The sequence below is a fragment of the Pan troglodytes genome, chromosome 22 (assembly GCF_028858775.2).
Source record: "Pan troglodytes isolate AG18354 chromosome 22, NHGRI_mPanTro3-v2.0_pri, whole genome shotgun sequence".
Taxonomy (NCBI): Eukaryota; Metazoa; Chordata; class Mammalia; order Primates; family Hominidae; genus Pan; species Pan troglodytes.
The window spans coordinates 46,912,770-46,931,315 of record NC_072420.2 but is presented as its reverse complement, the minus strand read 5'-3'; the positions used below and the strand labels follow the sequence as shown (position 1 = coordinate 46,931,315).

At 44.5% G+C, this 18,546-nt stretch overlaps 1 protein-coding gene across 5 annotated transcripts in view; it reads left to right on the top strand.

The window, feature by feature from the left end:
* MCM3AP (minichromosome maintenance complex component 3 associated protein) overlaps window positions 1-16,878 on the top strand; it is a 51,309-nt gene extending 34,431 nt beyond the window's left edge. For 3 of the 5 annotated variants that reach the window (XM_024352360.3, XM_024352359.3, XM_016938690.4), the window contains exons 21-29: window positions 280-433; window positions 5,090-5,348; window positions 5,575-5,672; window positions 6,786-7,176; window positions 8,262-8,519; window positions 9,051-9,180; window positions 10,974-11,180; window positions 14,989-15,139; window positions 16,545-16,878. In XM_024352360.3, the coding sequence (XP_024208128.2) occupies window positions 280-433; window positions 5,090-5,348; window positions 5,575-5,672; window positions 6,786-7,176; window positions 8,262-8,519; window positions 9,051-9,180; window positions 10,974-11,180; window positions 14,989-15,139; window positions 16,545-16,703 (1,807 nt within the window). In that variant the 3' untranslated portion in view covers window positions 16,704-16,878. Of the gene's footprint in view, window positions 1-279; window positions 434-5,089; window positions 5,492-5,574; window positions 5,673-6,785; window positions 7,177-8,261; window positions 8,520-9,050; window positions 9,181-10,973; window positions 11,181-14,988; window positions 15,140-16,544 lie in introns of those variants that run through there. The other 2 variants (XR_010154494.1, XM_063803592.1) reach the window with 2 other exon arrangements.
* Window positions 16,879-18,546: the final 1,668 nt, after the last annotated feature.

Below are 18,546 nucleotides of genomic sequence, written 5' to 3'. Positions count from 1 at the left end.
CGGTGAGCCAAGTTTGTGCCACTGCATTCTAGCTTGGGCAACAGAGTGAGACCCTGTCTCAAAAAAAAAAAAAAAAAAAAAAAAGAACGAGTACAGATCGTTGCTCCATTTTAAAACGACAGCCTGTTTTGTGCAGGTCAGCTTCATAGTAAGATTTGGTATTTGTGGACCTAGGTCTGTGTGATATTTCTCTTTCTTCTTTTCCTGAAAGTCTTTATAATTCAAATTTAGAATTAGATTCTTCAAGTGTTTTTTTTGTTGTTTTTTTTTAATCTGTAGAATTCTAGCAAATTGGTTAAAGGTCAAGTTCATGGGAGATGAAGGCTCAGTGGATGACACATCCAGCGATGCTGGTGGGATTCAGACGCTTTCGCTTTTCAACTCACTTAGCAGCAAAGGGGATCAGATGATTTCTGTTAACGTGTGTATAAAGGTGAACTATAATTACTTTGTGTTTACTTCTGTGTTTTCATTACTTTCACTTACTCCCAGATATCACTGGAACCATGCAAATACTGCTTATTCCCTAATGTGGTTTTGAAAGACTGGGAGGCTCAGAAGCAAGTATTATGTCTGTCCGTACATGTCGTTTAAAAAATTGTTTTTTTAAGCCAGTCAAATTGAGCAGTGGGCACCAAGCCCAGCCTGCTTCTTTACTTTTTCTGTTTTAATACGATATATTGGATTTCCTAAGTGTAATACGTACACAAAACTTTTAAAAAATGAGGAAATGTAAAAGAAGTATAAAGATGATGATAAGAGCCATCCATGCTCTTGCCATTCTGAGGTAACAGTAACTTCTTGGTGCAAATTCTTCCCTTTTCCTGGGATTACAAAGTCACATTTCATCACTGGAAATTAGTTTACTGCTGCTGTTACCTTCATTTTCATTTAAGAAAGTAACACTTCCGTGTACTTAAAAAGAAGTCAAATAATGCCACCCACGTGATTTAAAATGAGACATAGTAGCTCCTCCTTCCTCTCTTAACTCCTTTCTTCAGGGCCGCATTTTTCTCCTGTTTCCAGATCACACACTTACACAGCCATTTCTCAGTTTATCCATTTAAATGTTCTCTGCTGACTTCCCATTAATATAAATGTATTAGTTACCTTATTCCTAAATAACTAATTACTCCTAACATAGCTTAAAATAATGTCTGTTATCATGGTATCTGTGGGTCAGGAATCCAGGTGTAGCTTAGCTTGGGTCTTCTGGCTGAAGGTTTCTCATGGGTGGAAATCAAAATGTTGGCTAGGATTGTGGGCTCATCTGAAAGCTTGACTGAAGGGTATCTACTTCCCAGCTCACTCTAGTGAGCTTGTGTCAGGATTCACTTCCTTGCAGGCTGTGGCCAAAGACTTCCTCAGTTCCTGCCACATGGGCCTCTCCCCAGCTGACAGCATGGCAGCTGGCTTTCATCAGAGTGAGCAAGAGGTGAGCCTAGATGGAAGTCTGACTGTGTTTATAACCTAAACTTAGAAGTGACATCCTGTTGCTTTTGTTGGCTTCTGTCTGTCAGAAGTGAGTGGCTAGGCCCAGCTCACAGGGCAGGAGATCACACGTGGGCATGAACACTAGGCGGAATCGGGGGTCCTCTTGGCGACTGCATACCATACTAGGTACAGCGTGGCCTCTTGTGCCATGGTCCTTGCTCGGCGTTCCACGTCTTCCCAGGATAGCTACACTATCACTTTGTATTACTTCAGTGAGTGGGGTCATATTTTGATGGCTCTGTGACTGCTATTCACCTCAGAACCAGTAGTGTTCTATGACCACAATTATTTTTTTCCTGCAAGAAATAGAGTTGCCTTATTGTCTCACTTAATGTAGTTCTCTTTCTCTTTAATTTTTACTGGGGGGCCATATATATCTCGGTAGAGTTTTCCAAATGTTCTGTCACTTCACTTGATCCATCCATGTTCCCTCTGTCCTGGAACTCTCATCTGTGGGCTGGTCTCCATCCAGGCAGCATGTGCCTTAGTGCCATCATTGTGAGCACATGTATCCCTGCTCCTCCACCTGGAAGCTCTGTGACCTTGGGCAAGTTCCCTAGCGTCTCTGCCACCTGTGTATGGGTACTGTTACTTATTATCCCTATTTTACTCAGAGACGGTAAAATAAACTGCCCAAGCCTCTGCAGGTGCTGTCCGGTGGAGATGCTCATCTGGCTCTTGAGGATAAAGTGAGTGCAAACACAGACTGCACAGGACAGTGCCTGGCACAGGCCAGGTGCTTGCTCAGTGTTGCCATTAGCAGCAGCTGCAGTATTTTTTCTTGGTTCATCCCCTTGTTGGATGTTATATGTCATGCGAGGGGAATTTTCTGAGTCTTTTCCATTATGAAAATGATTTTATTAACAAAATACCTTAAGCTGGGGGAAGAAAAAGAAAATGCATTTATTTCATTCTGACATTTGCTTCATAGTTTAGCTATGTTTGTAAAATTATAGGTAGAAAATTATTTTCCTGGCCGCGCATAGTGGCTTATGCCTGTAATCCCAGCACTTTGGGAGGCCGAAGTGAGCGGATTGTTTTGAGTGCAGGAGTTCGAGACCAGCCTGGGCAACGCGGTGAAACCCTGTCTCTATAAAAAATACAAAAATTAGCTGGGCATGGTGGTGTGTGCCTGTAGTTCTAGTAGCTTGGGAAGCTGAGGTGGGAAGATTGCTTGAACCTGGGAGTTCAAGGCTGCAGTGAGCCATGATCACACCACTGCACTCCAGTGTTGATGACAGAGGAAGACCCCGTCTCAAAACAAAGAAAATTATTTTCCTTCCAGTTTTGCTCCACTGTCACCTAGCATCCACTGTTGCTGTACCATTCCTGTTCCTTTCTGTGTGGCCTGGTTTTCTCTACGGAAGCCTTTTCTCTCTGTTCATGGCGTCCTGAAAATTCACTTTGTTACACTGGCACTGGACTAGCTTCACTCACTGTGCAGGGCTTAGCAGATCCTTTCAGGCTAGAGACTCCTATTTCACTTCTGGGACATTTTCATGTCTTTATGACACTCTGTCTTTTTTCTGTTCTCTCTTGAACTTCTATTAGATAGATGTTAGGCCTCATCAATTGATCCTCTGAGTTTCTTATCCTATTTTCTACCTCATCTCTTCCTACTGTGTTCTGAAAGAGTTCCTTGACTTTATTTTCCAATTGTCCTACTGAATTTTTTATTCCATATATATTACTTATTTCCTCTTTCATCTTATCATGACTTTTTCATAGCATCTTATTTTTTGGATGCATCATCTTATCTTTCCAAGGAAATTAGGGTTTTTGGGGTCTAAGTTTTCTTTGGTTCACGTATTATCTGATTCCTCTTTTTTTTTTTCCCTCTCTGTTACTCCAGTTTATCTCTTTTATGTTGGAGGCCCTCCTCAGATGCCTTACCCAAGGCTGTCTGTCTATATCTGAGTGAGGCCCTAAAAGGCTAGCCAAGAAGTTCTGTGTTTGGGGCGGGGTGGATGGTAGCTAAACGGCAAGCCAGGCTTTTTGGAGGGACTCCCAAATGTCTGGATCTGGATGTCTGTTCCCTAGACTGTTCAGTTTTTCTGGAAAGGACTTGTGCCATCTGCTTTCTGGGGAGCTGCTGGTATTCTCAGGGTAGGGTTGGGAGTGGTTTGGCGCTGAGTCCCTTCCACTGTGCCTGACCATGGCCCTGCATCTGGATCCTCTCAGGACTCCTGTTCAGGGGCCCAGGGGGACTGGTTTTGCATAGAGGTTGCCTGCAGTGGTGGGTGCCGCCAATAGGGTCAGGCTCTGAACTTCACCTTTGGCTCCTGGTGTCTGCAGGGCCTGGGTATACAGGGCTTTTGCAGGCTCAGTCAACCTGACTCCTTACACACCCACATCTGCAGCCTTTACATATGGCATCCTCTGCTTCCCTAACCCAGGGATTGGTCACATCTATTTGCTGCTTTCTAGAAATGTATCAGAATCCCTCATCTGCTGCTGGCTTGCCTTCCCTCCTTCTATTATTATGGGCTTATATTTTTGTTTATTTTTGTAGAGATGGGGTCTTGCTATGTTGCCCAGGCTGGTCTTGAATTCCTGGCTCCTGGCCTCAAACAGTTCTCCTGCCTTGGCCTCCCCAAGTGCTGGGATTACAGTCATGAGCCACTGTGCCTAGCTTTAACTTTTTTATACCTGTTTAAGGTTAATTAAAGTTATAGTAATATGGTCAAACACAATTCTAGCTGGAGGCTAAATTACCTGTTGACCTGGCTGTTTCTTGCACTAATTCTGTTGCATTTATTCTCATTTTTGTTTCTATAAATTTAAAATATGAACATGGGTGGGCGCGGTGGCTCACACCTGTAATCCCAGCACTCTGGGAGGCCGAGGCAGGCTGATCACTTGAGGTCAGGAGTTCGAGACCAGCCTGGCCAACATGGTGAAACCCTGTCTCCATTAAAAATATAAAAATTAGCCGGGTGTGGTGGTGGGCACCTGTAATCCCAGCTACTAGGGAGGCTGAGGCAGGAGAATTGCTTGAATCCAGGAGGCAGAAGTTGCAGGGAGCTGAGATCATGCCACTACAATCCAGCCTGGGCGACAGAGTGAGACTCCATCTCAAAAAATAAATACATAAAAATAAAATAAAATATGAACATGTCTTATATCTGAAGGGCAGATATAGAAATTATTTTTCTAGGGTGATTATCCTCTGAATATATGAAGAAACAATGTTATTTGACGTTTTCTTTAAAAAGGAAGTCTGAAGCTAGGCATGGTGGCTTCTCGAACCTGTAATCTCAGCTACTCAGGAGGCTGAACCAGGAGGACTGCTTGAGCCCAGGAATTCAAGACCAGCCTGGGCAACATAATAAGACCCCCTTCTCAAAAAAAAAAAAAAGGTTGAGGGGAGTCTTTGCTAACAATTGGATTTAGGGAAAGAGGGGCCAGGAATTAAAATAACTACAGGAAGTAAGATAACTACAGGGTATGCCCAGCTGTGCCCTTGGAGGCCTGTCTGGAGTACAGTCAATATTTAGTGCATGGAGAGCTTTGGCTGCAGTTGCTCTGGGGCAGATCAATCACTGCTGATGCGTCCCATGGTGCATCTCTCCTGATGATCTTGATGCTGTTGCAGGTGGCCCATGGCGCCCTCAGTGATGGTGCCATTGATGCTGTGGAGACACAGAAGGACCTCCTGGGAGCCAGTGGACTCATGCTGCTGCTTCCCCCCAAAATGAAGAGTGAGGATGTGGCAGAGGAGGACGTGTACTGGCTGTCGGCCTTGCTGCAGCTCAAGCAGCTCCTGCAGGCTAAGCCCTTCCAGCCTGCGCTTCCTCTGGTGGTTCTTGTGCCTAGCTCAGGAGGGGACGCCGTTGAGAAGGAAGTAGAAGATGGTTTGTGAAGGAAGTCTCGTTTATGAAGCAGCATTGTTTAATAATAAATGGGTGGAGGCCCTGGGTCTGAGGATGGTCCAGTAGTGTTGGGGTCAGGAATCACTGAGACAGCAACCCCTGTGGTGACTGTCCACTGCAGGACTGGGTGGGGTCAGCACAGTGAGATGTGTTAGCAGGTGTGCTGACAGCAGAATGCAAGTGACCTTCATCTATGTCTCTCTTAAAGGTCTGATGCTACAGGACTTGGTTTCAGCTAAGCTGATTTCAGATTACACTGTTACCGAGATCCCTGATACCATTAATGATCTACAAGGTTCAACTAAGGTAAGGTTTCATCATTTTTAATGGTCTGTCAAGATATTTTGTTTTTTCCCCTTTTGCTGTATCTTGAATTGAGTGTATATTAGCATTTGCATTTTCTTTTTCTTAAGAGACAGGGTTTTATTGTCACCCAGTATAGTGGCATGATGATAGCTCCCTGCAACCTCAAACTACAGGGCTCATGCAATCTTCCCACTTCAGTCTCCCAAGTATATGGGACTGCTGTGGTGTGCCACTGCGCCTGGCAGCAGTTGTATGTTTTATACAGATAACTTTCTAAAAACATAAGCAGAAATCAAAATAAAAGATAAAATTTGCCCACAGTCCTGCTATCTGCAAATTAAATTGTTCATGTAAAATTTTTTTAGTGTTTTTGTTTCTATGAATTTAAAATATGAACATGTCTAATATCTGAAGGTCAGATACAGAAATTATTTTTCTAGGGTAATTGTCCTCTGAATATATGAAGAAATAATGTTATTTGATGTTTCCTTTAAAAAGGAAGTCTGAAGCTGGGCGTGGTGGCTCCTCGCACCTGTAGTCTCAGCTACTCGGAGGCTGAAGCAGGAGGACTGCTTGAGCTCAGGAGTTTGAGACCAGCCTGGCCAACACAGCAAGACCCCCTTCTCAAAAACAAAAAAAAATAGGGCAGGGGGAGTCTTTGCTAACAATTTAGAGAAAGAGGTGCCAGGAATTAAAATAACTATAGGAAGTAAGATAACTATAGGGTGTGAAGGCATCTTGGCACATAGTGAAGCTGTTAGTCCTTCCAAAAAGGAGAAGACTCCATTTCTGTGCATGGTGAAGGGGATGTTCAGGGCTGGTTTCCTGAGGGCCTGGGCCTTTCCACGGGGCAACCATGCAGGTCACACTCCTCCTCAGGCCAGGTGGGATCTGGGGGCTCTCTTTAGTGCCCCTACTGGACATGTCTCCAGAGCCCTAGAAGGCTAAACTCAACTGCATAGGACACTTCTGTTCCCCTTCCTACCACAGTTGAGAGCCCAGTACTCTGGTGTTACCTGCTGTGGGCAACCTTGGGGGATCAAGCCCTTTCAGAAAGCTGTTTTTGAAAAACAGTGAATTGTTCAACCAAGTCTCTTCTGTCTTTGTTCTCAGGTCTTGCAAGCAGTGCAGTGGCTGGTTTCCCACTGCCCCCATTCCCTTGACCTCTGCTGCCAGACTCTCATTCAGTACGTCGAAGACGGGATTGGCCATGAGTTTAGTGGCCGCTTTTTCCATGACAGAAGAGAGAGGCGTCTGGGCGGTCTTGCTTCTCAGGAGCCTGGTGCCATCATTGAGCTGTTTAACAGTGTGCTGCAGTTCCTGGCTTCTGTGGTGTCCTCTGAACAGCTGTGTGACCTGTCCTGGCCTGTCACTGAGTTTGCTGAGGCAGGGGGCAGCCGGCTGCTTCCTCACCTGCACTGGAATGCACCAGAGCACCTGGCCTGGCTGAAGCAGGCTGTGCTCGGGTTCCAGCTTCCGCAAATGGACCTTCCACCCCTGGGGGGTACGTGCTTGAGCTGGGGAGGTCTGGTGGGTAGCTGCAGCCAAGTCTCAGGCTTCCTTCTCACTGTAGTAACCGTCTGGCAGGTGTTGGGCACCAGTGTGAGGGCTGCACGTCCACCTCCATGTGTCTCCATGCTGTGCTCGCCTGCACCTTCCTTTGGTCCTTTGGGTTCATGGGCCAGAACAAGCTGGGTTTTGTGGAATGGGGGCTGTTAGCCTTTCCTGACCAGCAAGGCAGTCCATGGGAGTTCACTCAGCCTCAGGAGAAAAGTGACAAGTGGTACTGGGAGGAACACCAACCCTGATCCTGTCCCGCCTGCCCCACAGGGTCCCTGTTTTCAGAACAGACAAGGGGCAAAGAGCATGGGGACCATGTAGCCCTGTCCCCAAGCCACGGCCATGGCACTCAGTGCTGATTTAACATTCTTTCTTTGTCAAAGAGGCCTTGTTCTATGGCTCTGGCTGTGCCCCTGTTCCTGGCTGAGGTCTTTGGGCTGTTTTGACACAGATCCTACAGGCCATCTGGCTGGCTCAAGCCCAGTATGGCATGGGGCTGCTCCTTCCTATGCACTCAGAAGGGAATGAGCTGCTTATCTGGCAGAAGTTGTGGCATTAGCACAGACACTCCCCTTTGGGCCTCAGGCGCCCTTCTAAATTGTGGGGTGTGGTCTGTAGTAGGTCTAACTCATGCTCATTATTGAAGGAACCCAAAGGGAAGCAAACCACTCAGCACAAGCCCTCGGTGCTCTGGTTAGGTTGGGGTTCCCCAAAATAAGCTAAGACCACTTATACCAGACTCATCTGGGTGCTTGTTAAAATACAGATTTCCTAGGCACAACCACAGGCCTGTACAGTCAGAACTTCTGGGTAGAACTTGGCTAGCAACACCATTAAGGGGGACTGTCTGCATCCCTCACCTAGACCCTGGGAGCAAGCTGCTCTTCCCCCTCAACAACTGTGGTTCCGCTGCGTTTAGAAAGCAGACTTCTCAACTTCACAGTTGCCTTCTCCTGAGAAAATGTTTTCATGTACATTTTCACCTGTATTTTGGCCAAACCTGTAACTAATGAGGCACTTTCTCCCCAGCCCCCTGGCTCCCCGTGTGCTCCATGGTTGTCCAGTACGCCTCCCAGATCCCCAGCTCACGCCAGACACAGCCTGTCCTCCAGTCCCAGGTGGAGAACCTGCTCCACAGAACCTACTGTAGGTGGAAGAGCAAGAGCCCCTCCCCAGTCCATGGGGCAGGCCCCTCCGTCATGGAGATCCCATGGGATGATCTCATCGCCTTGTGTATCAACCACAAGCTGAGAGACTGGACGCCCCCCCGGCTTCCTGTTACATCAGGTAATTAGAGCTTGATGCAATGGGATCAGCTCCTCACGAGACTTTCCTGGTCCAGTTTCTGCAAAGGAAGATGTTTAGTTGATGTTGCTGCTTTTCTTTTGGGTCTCTATCCTTCCTTTCCTTAGGACTTCCCTCTTCAAGTGAGTGACTTAAAAACATTGAGACAGGCTAGGAAGGTTCTGGTAGAGCCTGAACTCACCTCCCTGAAACAGGCCCCCTAGGATGGCTCTTAGAGAGGATTTTGTGGCTTTTGAGTAGTCATTACTGGCCCTGCCAGTCTGGATGTAAGCCTGTCTGGACTTTGAGTGATGCATGGACCCTGGGAGCCTATTTAACCCAAGTGTGGAAGTCACATAATTGTGTGACTTTAATCAAAGGGCTTGCACTTAAATCAGTGAATTTAAGCACATGCCACCTGTCGCTGTTTAAATATTATTTGTACCTGTTTTTGGTTTTTTTTTTGTGTTTTTTTTTTTTGAGACAGGGTTGGCCAGGCTGGCCTCTTTATCTGTTTTTGTACTGTTTTCTCAGAGGCGCTGAGTGAAGATGGTCAGATATGTGTGTATTTCTTTAAAAACGATTTGAAAAAATATGATGTTCCTTTGTCGTGGGAACAAGCCAGGTTGCAGACGCAGAAGGAGCTACAGCTGAGAGAGGGACGGTGAGGTTCATGTTCAGTATGTTTCTGTTGCTTGCTAAACTGTATTTTTCTTGCAAAGTAAATAGAAATTAACATCCTACATGCCAAATCCAGTCCACTGTGGGCAGACTGTGACAAATCCTCAAGGAACAGATCATTCCCATGCAGTAGAAACTATTCTAGAACAAAGTTACAAGCATCTCACCTCATTTATCAGGCATACCTGACCCTGAAATCATACCTAACCAGGAGAGTACAGCTGACATTTCATCTCACTTCCAAATTTGGTTCCAAAGCACAGTACCTAAAAAAGTTCACAAGTATGCTTTCTCCCAGGATAAACAATAACAGTGAAAATCTATTAATGTAATTTGTTGCCATAATAGAAAAATAAGTGGTAATTTTAGCAGGCGTTGAAATACATTTCTTAAAATTTATACCTGTTCCTGATAAAATTTCTTTATTTTGGGTACTTTCTTTAGCTTGGGTAAAAAAAAAAAAAAAAAGTCCTAACTTGATAAGGCTACCTAACATAAAACTACCAAAATAGAAAAAAAACATGCTTCTTGGTAGAATGTTAGGAACAGTGGAATCAGAACCAGCCTGTTGTCCCGACTGTTATTCACTATTGTCCTGGAAATCCTGACCAGTACAGGGATGTGGGATAGACAGGCACAAATACTGAAAGGAAGGAGAAACTGTCATTTCCAGACAGTACAGTTGTCAGTCCAAGAAAAGTCAAGTCCATAGAACCATTCTCAGTTCAATAAGGTGATCAGATAGATAGATCCACAACATGTTAAAAAAAAAAAATTCTCATTCACAACAATAAACCTGAACAGAAAGGGCATAGGATGATGGAACTTTGCTGTTCCTTCTTGTTCCCCATAGAGATCCTTGAAGTACCTTCTCCAACTCCATGATACTCTAAAAACTGTTCATCTTCATAATAGGAGTGGAGCCTAATCCTTGGTCTCCTCACCTCCTGGTTTCCCGGAATGTCTTTGTCATTAACATATGAGTTCTCAGGGCCTGTATGTGCAAAGGAAACCTGAACCACTGAGGTTCAGACTAGGTTGTTGACAGGATACAATGCTGTGAAGATGTCAGTACTGGTACTGGTAAGTTCTAAAATTCATCAGGATAAAAAAATATGCACCAATTGCTGAGAAAGTTTTAAATAAGACTAACAAGGTTTGCTTGGCCTGATACCAAGACATACAGTAAAGCTCCAGTACTTAAAACCATGTGGGGATGCCAGAGTAGATAAATGGATCAGAATAAAGAGTCAGAATATGTGACAAAAGTGTTAGGCCAAATTATTGAAATTAGTGGGGAAAAGACAAATATTGGCATGTGTTTAGAAAAGAATGTCAGATGCCTTCTCTCTCACCATTTGTAAACATTACTTCCAAATATATCCAAGAGCTATCTATAAAAAACCTTGCCAATACTAGGGAAGAACAGAATCTGGAACCCTAGGGTGGGAAGCAAGACATGAAGCAGAGAAGCTCCAAAAACCTAGCTGCCTCTTGAGAGCAGAAGCTTCCAAGAGGAACAGGCAGTCTCAATGCCTCTGTGCATAAGGGTCCCTACAGTACAGGGGCTGCCTTCCCTCTTTGCTCCACTCCCTGACTTGATGGAAGCTTGGAAGCAGGCATGGGGCCAGCATGAGCTGTCCCAGGAGGGCACATGTGTCTGAGGCACACGTTCTTACATGTTAATGCACATGTGCAAATGTATCTACATGCTTTACATGATGCTGTAGAAATATTTTCTCTTGACCATAAACATTTCAAATCATGTACTTACAGTTTGGGAATAAAGCCTTTTCATCCTTCTGCAAACAATTTTCCCATACCATTGCTTCACATGCACCATAACTGGAAGAGGAGCACAGAGTGTGCTCAAGAGGGGAGGATTCCCAGCACAGAGGATCTGATGCGAGGAGCTTCTGCTGAGGAGCTCTTGGCGCAGTGTTTGTCGAGCAGTCTGCTGCTGGAGAAAGAGGAGAACAAGAGGTGAAGCCCACTTCCTTCTAATTCATGTGTGTTTAGTCTGCTTTATGCTGTGAGGGGAGACTGGTTATTGCTTGATTAATATAAGACAGCCAGGATGGAGAAGGGCAGGTGGATTATTAGCAACAGTTTTAGTGATGTAACTATTTAAAAGCTCTTTGAAGACAGAAGCAGTGCCCTAGATAGTATGTTTCTAACTGTTTATATTGAGGTGAATTTCATTTATTATTTATTATTGAAAGTCAGTGTTAAGTTTTTCTGGGAAATTCATGTGGTTAAGTCTGCTCAGAAGATGGTGAGTGCTGAACACTATGGCTGGCCACAGGCACCCTGCCCTTGGGAGCCTGAGGCATTGGTGGATCATCCCATGCTGTGAATGGACAGGAGCTGGGGCTGCCCCTCCTCTACATTGCCCACTTCCCTCCCTCCCATGCATACCTTTCATTTGATGGCCATGTTTACCATTTTACTGAGAAGTAGAATCAGGAATAAGGGACCTTCCACAGGTTGTCCTCTGCCTTCCCTGCCCTCCCAGCCAAATCCAGCATCCTCCCTATATCCCCTTCCTGACCCCTCTTGTTGCTGGAAACGAACCATGCAGCTCGTAGTCAGTCAGCCCTTCCCTGGGCTGGGATCTCATCTCCCATCTACCCAAGGACATTCATTCAATGAGTATCCCTCTTGTGCTACCACCCCTCCCCATATTAGGTGGTGCCCATCAGCAGCACACAGACATGAAACATGCCTCCCTGTCTTGGTCCCACTTCCCTCTTTAGCCACCACTTCATGTTTCTGCCCTCTTAATGGTAAAACTCCTCAAAAACGCTTGTGATACTCACTTCTTCAGCCTTCTTTCCCATGGGGATGAAGGCCCAGGGTTGAACATGACCGTGAATCCCAATCCTTGGTAGCACCCCATACTTGATCCTCCCCTCCTTGCTCCTAGGATGTCCGTGGTCCCCCTCCTGCCCTGCTGGTTCCTCCTCATCCCCCAGCTGCCCCTTGAATTCATTCTCTCAACCTCTCCTCTGCATCGTCTGTACCTACTCCTCAGAAATTTCATCCAGTTTCATGGATTTTTAAGTAACATCACTATTCTGACAGCTCCAAATTTGTATCTCAAACCTCTGAACTCCACACTTGAACATGCTACTGCTTCCTTGAAATCTTCATTAGACACCTATTGGATGTCTGGTAGCCACTGCAAAGTTAACATATCCCAAATCCAGTTCCCGGCTTTCTTCCAACCAACCCCTTCCTTTGGTGGTCATCTCTGTTGATGGCGGCTCCATCCTTCCAGCTGCCTAGATCAGGTGCCTTGGAATCATCCCCTCACATCAGCCCATTCACATATCCTATTGGCTCTATTGAAAATACATTCAGAATTGGACCACTTGTTATGACTTCCATGGCCACCACCTGGCTCAAGCCACTATCATCTTCCTTCTGGAGTATTACAGTAGGCTGCAGTTTAGTCTTGGTAGACCTGGTGGGTGCCTTTGAAGTGAGTTAAGATGGAGGTCATGTCACTTGCTTGCTTACAGCCTCTCAGTGGTTTCCCTCTTTCACCTGCAATCAAAGGCAAACTTTGCAGGGGTGGCCAGGGCCCTGAGTGATCTGCCCCCCATTTCCTCTCTGACCTCCGCTCCTTCCTTGAGCATGGTAGGCAGTTCACAGTTGGGCCTCTGAGTTTGCTGTTCCTTTTGCCTAGGACTGTCCAGCCCCTCCATTCTCCCCAGCATCCCCATGGCTGATCTTGTACTCACTTCAGATCTCTATTCAAATGTCTGCTTCTGTTAGGCCCTGCTTGCCCATCTCCGACCTTCTTGTTTCCATGGCTCTGCTTTGTCTTTCTCATCTTCAAACCATGTTTCTCTTGTTATGTGTTCCTTGTCTGTCTCTCCTCATTAAAGTATAAATTGCTTAGGGCAGGGCCTCTGTTCTTTTTCAGTGCAATATTCCTTGTACCTAGAATGATGCCTAGCATCTGGAGGAGGCTTGATGAACATGTGTTGGAAGGGTGAATGAATGTGTCCGATTACTAAAATCAGTCTCTATAATTTAAGTGGTTTGGGATGAGATTTTTTTTTTCCTTTTTATTAGATAGAGTCTCGCTCTGTTGCCCAGGCTAGAGTGCAGTGGCACAATCTCGACTCACTGCAACCTCTACCTCCCAGGTTCAAGCAGTTCTCCTGCCCCAGCCTCCCAAGTAGCTGGGACTACAGGTACCCATCACCATGCCTGGCTGATTTTTGTATTTTTAGTAGAGACGTGGTTTCACCATGTTGGCCAGGCTGGTCTTGAACTCCTGATCTCAGGTGATCCACCTGCCTTGGCCTCCCAAAGTGCTGGGATTACAGGCATGAGCCACTGCACCTGGCCAAGATTGTTTTTCTTGAAAAGACCAGTATATGGAAGTAGACAGCTCTAGAGTATGTTAGGTGGCAGTGGGATATTATTTCGAGTTAATTTTAAGCTATAAGCAGCAATCCACACATTTGGAAAGTGTCAGAAGAATTAATTATAGATGCATAAAACCAAAGTAAATTAAATAAGATAAGCCAAACAAGACAATTACAAGTAATGTTAAGTAACACATAGAAGTAGTTGTTTTTGGATTAATACCACCTTTTTCATTAAATATAAATTGGAATTGGATTTATAAATTAAAGGGAAGTGGTTTCTCTAATTTTTTTTTTTTTTTTTTTTTTGAGATGGAGTTTTGCTCTTGTTGCCCTGGCTGGAGTGCAATGGCGTGATCTGGCTCACTGCAACCTCCGCCTCCCGGGTTCAGGCAGTTCTCCTGCCTCAGCCTCCCAAGTAGCTGGGATTACAGGCACGTGTCACCATGCCTGGCTAATTTTTGTATTTTTAGTAGAGATGGGGTTTCACCATGTTGATCAGGCTGATCTTGAACTCCTGACCTCAGGTGATCTGCCCGCCTCGGCCTCCCAAAGTGTTGGGATTACAGGCATGAGCCACCGAGCCCAGCCTAGTTTTTTTTTTAAATTAAGCTTTATCATAGGAAGTTGTTAAATTTTTAATAAGTACATTTCTGCTTCTCAGTTGATGTCATAACTTAGTTATATTCTTAGTAAAAAGCAAAGGCTTAAGGCTGGGTGTGGTGACTCATGCCTATAATCCCAGCACTTTGGGAGGCTGAGGTGTGCAGATGACTTGAGTTCAGGAGTTGTAGACTAGCCTGACAATACAGCAAAACCCCGTTTCTACAAAAAAATACAAAAATTAGCTGGGTGGCATGCGCCTCTAGTCCCAGGTATTTGGGAGGCTGAGGTGAGATCATTTGAGCTTGGGAGGTCAAGGTTGCAGTGAGCCAAGATTGTAACACTGCACTCCAGCCTGGCCAACAGAGCGAGACCTTGTCAAAAAAAAAAATAATAATAAAATTGGCCGAGCACAGTGGCTCACTCCTGTAATCCCAGCACTTTGGGAGGCCGAGGTGGGTGGATCAGCTGAGGTCAGGAGTTCAAGACCAGCTTGGGCAATATGGTGAAACCCCATCTCTACTAAAAGTACAAAAAATTAGCTGGGCACAGTGGCACTTGCCTATAATCCCAGCTACTCAGGAGGCTGACGCAGGAGAATCACTTGAACCTGGGAGGCAGAGGTTGCACTGACCCGAGATTATGCCACTGCACTCCAGCCTGGGCAACAGAGTGAGACTCTGTCTCATATAAAATTTTAAAAAAGCAAAGGCTTAAAAAGTTTTTAAGTATATATAGAAGATTAATGAACAATAGTTAACTTCCTAATGCTCAAATATTTTTGAATTTATTATATATTGTTTCAGGTTTGAAGATCAGCTTCAGCAATGGTTGTCTGAAGACTCAGGAGCATTTACGGATTTAACTTCCCTTCCCCTCTATCTTCCTCAGACTCTAGTGTCTCTTTCTCACACTATTGAACCTGTGATGAAAACATCTGTAACTACTAGCCCACAGGTGAGAAGAAAGTATACATTTGGCATTTACATAAGAATTAAAGATTGAGAGAATGGCTGGGGAAAAAAGTAATATCACGATTTATCCTATGATGTTTTGATGACCGACAAATTATTAGCTCAAATTAGACCTTTTCTTAAACTTTATCCATATCATTGTTAAAGAGACCCAACTGATTTTGAGTTTCTGCCTATGAAATAAATGAAGAATAGAATTGAAATATTCTTAAGAACTGAGTAAGACCTGTAACTGTGTGCTGATGTGTAATTAAGGGCATTAAGGTGATGACAGCAGCTTCTGTTGGAGCACATATTGTCTGAGCTTTGGCATTACCCAGACCTCTCTTCTGGGATTAATTTTTCCTGAGGAAAACTAATGAATGAGGAAGGTAAGCTCCCAGAAGTCAAGAGCCTCACCCAAGAGTGTTCAAGTAGTGAGTGGTCAGGGTTGCTTTTCAAAGCCAGATCCAACTGGCTCCAAAGCCTAAGGTCTTTTTACCTTACCATTCTTCCTTCAGTGGTTAAAGATGCAAAAACAGAGTTTCAATCACAGATATGTGCCACTGAACAGGTAAAAACTGTGCTCCTGGACTGGCTTTAGGAAGTCCTTCAATAGAGGAGAAAAGCAAATTAAAATGATGTACTGTTTCCATTCATCAGTTTGGCAAATACTTTAAAAATATTCATACCCTTTGAATTACCAATTCTAACCTAAAGAATTCTGACCTACCAGATATTCCCCAAAAATTAATGTATAAAAATGTTTACTGTAGCATTATTGTATGAAAGTCGAAACAGAATAAATATCCAAAGATGGGAGTCTGATTAAACAATTATAACACATTCATGTGATAGAATAATTCACAGCCCTTGACCATGATATTTTCTAAAAATGACTGGCTGGGCGTGGTGGCTCATGCTTGTAATCCCAGCACTTTGGGAGGCTGATGAGGGAGGATCGCTTAAGCCCAGGAGTTTGAGTCCAGCCTGGGCAACATAAAGAGATCTCATCTCTACAGTACATAATTAGCCAGGCATGGTGCTACATGCCTGTTGTCCCAGCTACTCAGGAGGCTGAGCTGGTAGGATCACTTGAGCCCAGGAGTTTGAGGCTGCAGTAAGCTCCGATCATACCACTGCGTTCCAGCCTGGGTGAAAAATGACTGACACTGGAAATTGTTCATGATAGAATACAAAGGCAAACAGTCTATATACAGATACCAGCTGAATGTACGAGCTAAATGAGGCTGGAAGGATGTACAAAGGATAATTTTTTTTCCCTCTGTAAAAATAAATGACTACTCAGATGAGGTTTCTAACATGATCCAGATCTAGTGCCTTCACAGAGAATAGGTCGTGGTTTATTGACATCCCAAAACTGTTCAGTTTCTTTTTTATTCAAATAGAGTGACATCATGAGGGAGCAACTGCAGCTGTCAGAGGCGACAGGAACGTGTCTAGGCGAACGACTAAAGCACCTGGAAAGGCTGATCCGGAGTTCAAGGGAAGAGGAAGTTGCCTCTGAGCTCCATCTCTCTGCGCTGCTAGACATGGTGGACATTTGAGCAGCCTGACCTGTGGGGAGGGGGTCTCTCCCGAAGAGTTTCTGTTTTTACTCAAAATAATGTTATTCTCAGATGCTTGATGCACTGTTGGAAATGTGATTAATTTAATCATGCAGATAAGCCATTTAAATGTCAAAGTCTCCCAGTTTTTCATAATGAAAAGTTGTTTCCCCTGTGTGACCTCTTCAATATTCTCCTATATTCATGACCTCCTCAGATTGTCACCCACCAGCATATGCTCTGAGACAGTTTGGAGCTTACATTTCCATGTATAAAAGGCGATTCATTCTCTCAGCAAACTTGCAGTCCTTGATGTGCCAGACATCAGTGATGCAGAGATAAAGTAAGACACAGGGCCTCTGCCTGCTAAGCCCACCCAGCTTACCTCCAGGAGAGTCAGGTACTTATGTACATAATTCTCAGAGAATGTGCATGAGGCGTGGGCAATTGGTAGCAAGGAAAAAACAGAGGATGGAACAGGGTCTGGTTGGGTAGAGGAGAAAGCAGAATTCCCGGAGAGGAGTGCAGGGGTGTAGCTGGAGACAGTGTACTTGAGAGGACATGATGAAAGCTTGGAGGTACCAGCTTGGTTGTGTGGCCAAGTGAGGGGAACAGGCCAGCAAGGTGAGGTCAGAGATTCTTGTCACCTTCTTCTGAGAGCTGTGAGAACCCGTTGTTGAAGATTAGGCAGAGAAGTGATCTGGTCACATTTTCTTTTAAGAATGGCATGTAGGGCAGGAATCTTGAGAGGTGAGTGCTGCAGCCATCCAGGTGAAATTCAAAGGGAATAAGCCTGAGTTTGCTAGCAATTGGTGTGAAGAGAGGGGATAAAATTTGAGCCATATACAGAAAGAGGTATTAATAGACTTGGTGATGTTGCGTATGACCACCAATCTTAAACTGGCACTCAGCATCTCCTGACTGTAATCCTACATCCCCAGACTCTATTTCATGTCTTCTCATTCTCTTCAAACCTCCAACATTCTTAGATCATGTCCTCCTTATTTCACTGAGAAAACAACAGCACTAAGAAGAGAACCTCTTCCTCCACCAAATCAATCCCTGCTTCTCCAAACACACACTACTCAACTCAGGGATCTTTAGTGATTAGCTTCATGTAAAGACTTAAATAATGCTATTTCTTAATCTTGACTTGACATTGTTGACTTCCTACAATGGAAGAGGAGTTAGCTTCTCTTACACTGTCTTTCCCACAACATATTATCACCCCCACCCTCGACACCCACATTTCCTCTCCTATTAGTCTCCCTAAGCAGTTTGATATTGGCTGAAACCTGCATTCACAGTTTAGTATAACTGTATGTTTACCATTTCCTGTTGAGCCCTTTATTGGTTTATGATTACATTTCCTTTAGGTACAACTTTTGATTTTTCCTGGAGTTAATTACATTGTTTTTCTCATTTGCTTGGTTTTCTATGCTCTTGTCACTACTTTACCCAAAAGTCGCTGCCCTAAGTGTAAAGCTCTTCCCAACAAAGTCATGTGCATCAGGTAATATGCTCCACTTTCTCTTCGAGATGTTCCTCTGAGAACCCCGTCTTCTTGCCATAACTTGGACATTTCCTGGATTCTGAATCATATTTTCCTCTTGCTTGGTTTTCTCTTCTTGATGGAGCCTGTCCTTTAGTAGCCTCCTGAGCTTGAATATCTAAAATGTCTTTATTTCTACTGTAATATTATCAAATATATATTTGGTCTTTGTCTCTGCCTTCTGATATACAACTCCTAAAATCCTTGGGATCTCTAAAGTGATGTCTTTTTGTATGCTAGTAAGATGACTGATGGCGGACAGCTCCTATGTAGCTTCAGGATAGGGACTGG